This window comes from Oryza glaberrima, chromosome 4 (assembly GCF_000147395.1).
Source record: "Oryza glaberrima chromosome 4, OglaRS2, whole genome shotgun sequence".
NCBI classification, from domain to species: Eukaryota; Viridiplantae; Streptophyta; class Magnoliopsida; order Poales; family Poaceae; genus Oryza; species Oryza glaberrima.
Genome location: NC_068329.1, coordinates 18,918,256 through 18,922,893, shown reverse-complemented (window position 1 = coordinate 18,922,893; position 4,638 = coordinate 18,918,256). Strand labels below are relative to the sequence as shown.

The following is a 4,638-nucleotide window of genomic DNA, read 5'->3' as shown; positions in this document are numbered from 1 at the left end:
CTCGTTCACATCATTGTACAATATTTCAGTGCACTTCAACTAACGACATTAGATGCTCACAGTCTTGCTCAACTGGGCCTTTCCTTTCCATATATTGGAAGTTTTGCAGTGCACAATGATTTGTATAAGATATCTAACTCAATCAAGTCATAATGCCACTAAATGAAGGCATATTAGGATATTTCTTCAGAAGGTTCCTCAATTTCAAAAATTTGTCACCCATATGGCCATATCACACTTAGTCCACATTTAGCCACAAATAAGTGTTCTGCAAACTAGGGAATTCAAATGATCCCTCATCTGGCACCACCTGAAAGATGGAAAATAAAGCCATGTTTCATTTGACAATGCAATTACATAATGGTGTAACTTTTACCTATGTACTATTTGTACATAACTAGTCAAACTGTTCTATGTTCACTGAGTTAGAACTGAGAACTGTCTCATTTCATTTGCTTTTCAACATCTCTTCAAACAACAACTATTCATGTACGCCTGTTTCGTATTAGACACAGAGCATCTAACCAAACCATGTTTTCTTCAAGACCTGGGGCATGTTGTGCAAGCGGAGCTGCTCCAGATTTGGTGCCTGCTTCAGTATGATCTTGTTTCCCATGGCACAGTCGTTGAGGAGCAAGGCCTTTAGCAAGGGGAACACTGGGAATTTCTCCGAATTATAAACCTGCATAGCCTGAAATATTTAAAACAACTAGGAAGGTAGCCCGCGGAAGGTAGCCCGCGCAAATGCACGGGCATATGTCGTACGCTAAGTTTAAGATACTTATAAAAGTGAAATATTAACCGGAGAACACCTCCCATGATTTCTCTATAAATTGTTTTCATGGCATTAATTGCTTTTATAAGTTTATAAGCTATTAGCTTTATGTTAATCATATTTAAGTAATATCTATAAGCGATTATTTATAATCTTCTTCATCATTTGGAAAGAAGGTAGACTTATTTTCTTTAGAAAACATGTCAGTAAAAGTAAGTTGGTTTTCTTTTTTTTAGTTGCGTATATATTATCATAGTTTACTAAAGGATAAATTGGGTGGGACATGAAGCTCCAGTAAATGTATGGGTTTATATAGCCTAAAATGATTGATGTAGTTTGAGAGATGATCCATCTGAACATTCATTTCATATAGAGTGAGTGAGAGGCTCCACGCAATCTAACATGAATACGATAACGACGAAATATAATTACGCAATAATATTTTTAAAATGTGATGTACCATGAATACACACTTGTTTTTTTTATATATAAGATAGATCTAATGGTTAGAAATAATGGTTTCACGGATTTAAAAAGCATAGGAGTATTCCATATATGTAGTTTATGGTTGTTTTAATTATGTAGTTAGTGACTTACGAACACTCCGGAGGGCATTTAATTGATTTTGATTGTGTACAATGATTTAGTATAACACGATACATATTTTCAATTAATTTTCGTGTTTATTTAGTGTTCATGCAAACGGTAGGGTCTACCTTCAAATGATATATTTTAACTTTTATATAGCAAAATATGGCTAATGAATGTTTAATTATAAATAAAATAATAGTTATGACTATTTTTATATTATGTTAGTTAGAAAAATATAGAAGAGGCGATAATTGCATTGGAGAAGAGAGGATGCGAGAGGCAGAGTGGGAGGAGAGTGGCATTATGAAAGACAGGATGATGGGAGGAGATTAGTGTTTTTAAAATAGATCGAATGTGCACTATAATTTAGAGTTATCTATTTTTATAAATACATTTAATATTAGATCTAATTTAAAATACTTTGGGTGTTGTATTTTCTAATTAAACTACTTATATTATTCTAATTTTAGTGCATTTTGTTAATCAAAAGGTTTAAAAATATATTTGATATAATAATAAGGTCTAGTTTGAATTTAAATAATATATAAAAAAAGGAGGGTGGACACCGGCCTTGGAACACGAAGGAGGAGGCATACGTCCGTTTCTACAAAAGTGTATAGGACGGTGATTTAGTTTTATAGGACTTTAGTTTTATAGGACGGTGATTTAGTTTTATTTTTTTTAAAAAAATATTATTATAAATTGTGATTTCCATCTAACTAAAATAGCATGAAAATCATGAAAATAGGAGAGAAAATGAACAGAGGGGAAGGCGTACACAGATGGAGTTCACGTAAATGGAAATGTACTTAAGCGGGACGGGAGGGGATCAATGCTATTTTCTTTTTTTTAAAAAAAAGATCTAATGACGTATAATATTAGGTCCACTATATAATTATAAATCTAATAGCTAAAAATCTAAAATAGTGGGTCCACTGGTTAATTAGAGTGCCACATGACGGTTTAGGAGTGTTTTTAGGAGTACACGTGGTGGTTTAGGAGTATTTTTAGGAAGATATGGTGTTTTTATGTACGGACATATGCATGTTTTCTTTTTTTTCCAAATAATAATCTCATGTACATGCATATATACATACATATATTTTCTCCGGATGAATAGTATAGATTTATTTTTCTCTCTCGCAAATACACGAGATTAGAAGAGAGGGATTAATTACTTTAATATGATTTGATCTAATCTATTCTACACCTGTACATGTGTAAATCAATTGTTGTATATTTATACGTGACTACATATACAAGGGAAAGTGATGTTAAGTGTGGGAGGAAGGAGGTGGAGGTGGAAAGATTTTTTTTTTTAGATAAATCTTATGGCTTGAAATAATGGGTCCACCGATTTTAATGAAAACGGATGGACAGATGTTTTGTTTTTTTTTTCTAGGAATTTCTATTATTTATTAGAATGCCATGTGGCGACTTAGGAGCGTTTGTAGGATGACATGTGGCGGTTTGAGAGCGTTTGTAGGGAGTTTAATGGACTTTTAATATATAATAGATAGATAAGACAATAAGATCCTTGCAGCTATATGGTCAGAGCATACAGACTAAGCCACGAACAGCTGCAGTTCAGAGTAATAAGAAGCAGTCCGCAACAGTTTTTGCCATAAAACATATCAATAGACTCGGTTAAGCAGATAATCGAACAGTAACTTAGCTTTAAAATTAGTTTTCCTTTCGAAGTAGTGCCAGATGAAAGGTAACATAGAGAGAATGTACCGTCGCAGTAAGCCCGGTCAGTTCGAGATTTCTGACGCCTGTGAGTCGGCCAAGCAGATCGCTCACAGAAACCAAGAAATCAAACTTGGCCAGGTTCGGTGGCCGGTTCCTCTCATTTGCTGGATCAGTGTCAACCATGCTGATCGACGCGTCGAGGACCGATGCGAGCGACCGCGCAGATATCACTCTAAGCCCATGCGCGCGGCCGTACGGGTGGTCGAGGTGGAGTGAGGTGAGGCTGGGAGCGATGAGGACAAGCTCCCGGACGCAGTCGCGGTCGATGGGTGAGATGACGGCGAGGTTCTTGAGCGTGGACGAGGTGATGGTGCTGAACCCGTAGAAACACCTCTCGATGTGGAGGTCCTCGAGGACCGGGAACTCGTTGGGCCCGAGGAAGACCGTGGGGCGGAGGCCAAAGAGGCGCAGGGTCTTGATGTGGCTGGTGGCGGCGGCGGGGATCAGTGTCACGGCGGGCGGCCAATCGATGGAGGTGCGGACGCGATAGTGGATGTCGACCGACGCGGGGCAGCGACGGAGGGCGCGCCGGATCCACCTCTGGAACTGGAAGTTGGTGGCCACGCCGTCCTCGTCCAGGTGGAGCCGGAACGAGTCCAGCTCCGGCCCGGAGCACAGGAGAGCCGGCGAGAGGATGGCGTCCGCGAAGTCCTCCATGCCGTCGCTGTCGAACCGCGCGCTTCCCCGTGCGCGGAACTCCCGCAGGTCGATGTCGACGCTCCGCACGCCGCGCCAGAGGTGGCGCCACCGCCGCGACAGCACGCTCGTCTGCACCGCCTGCCGCGACCCGAGAAGCGCGAGGATGCCCTCCAGGAGGTCGTCCGGTAGATCGCTGAGCCGGTCCCCCTCCTCCGCGGCGGCCACCGCGCCGCCGCCGCCGACGTCGTCGACGCGGGCGCGCTTGCGCCGGGGCTCCGCCTCCGCTGCCTCTCTACGGTGGATCCCCTCCATGGTGTTCGCGGATTTTGCGCCGCGCTGCCGAATCAGCCGTAGCGCGTGCCCCCGCACAGTACATACACCCTCCCCCACACAGAGGCCACCTGGACTTCAAATTCAATGAGCCGAGCTCGACCGGGCTTGGCAGCAGTATAGGCTCGAGCTCAGACCCTCGTCAAACTTCTAGTAACGGGTTAATGCACGATTAATTAAGTATTATTTTAAAAAGTTAAAGCAATTTTTTATATCTTTTTAAAAAAAACACAACATGTAGTATTCTGGGTAGCGTGCACGTAGAAAAGTAAGGTGAAGTTGAAAAATTAAGAACACAGTGCTATGTTTACTTTATTATACTAATATTAGTATTACTTGAAGGAATTTGAACTACTTAGGAAAAAAAATTAGTCTACTGCTAACTACTGGAAGTATAAATAGGTATGTTATATTAAATTACTAGTAGAAAATATCAATGGGTTCTACTATGTAATTGTAAAACACCTTAGGGTCTCCTTCAGAATCAAAGAATTTTGAAAGAATTATTAAGGATTGAAATCCTATTGAAAATTATAAGGTCCATTGGATTA

General features: G+C 40.7%; 1 protein-coding gene across 1 annotated transcript; it reads right to left on the bottom strand.

Moving 5' to 3' along the window:
- Positions 1-207: 207 nt before the first annotated feature.
- Positions 208-4,069, bottom strand: LOC127770846 (MEIOTIC F-BOX protein MOF-like). Its single transcript, XM_052296629.1, has 2 exons — positions 3,104-4,069; positions 208-691 (listed from the first exon to the last, which is right to left on the bottom strand). The coding sequence occupies exons 1-2, from the start codon at positions 4,067-4,069 to the stop codon at positions 521-523; spliced, it is 1,137 nt and encodes a 378-aa protein (XP_052152589.1). The 3' UTR covers positions 208-520.
- Between the last annotated feature and the right edge of the window lie 569 nt (positions 4,070-4,638).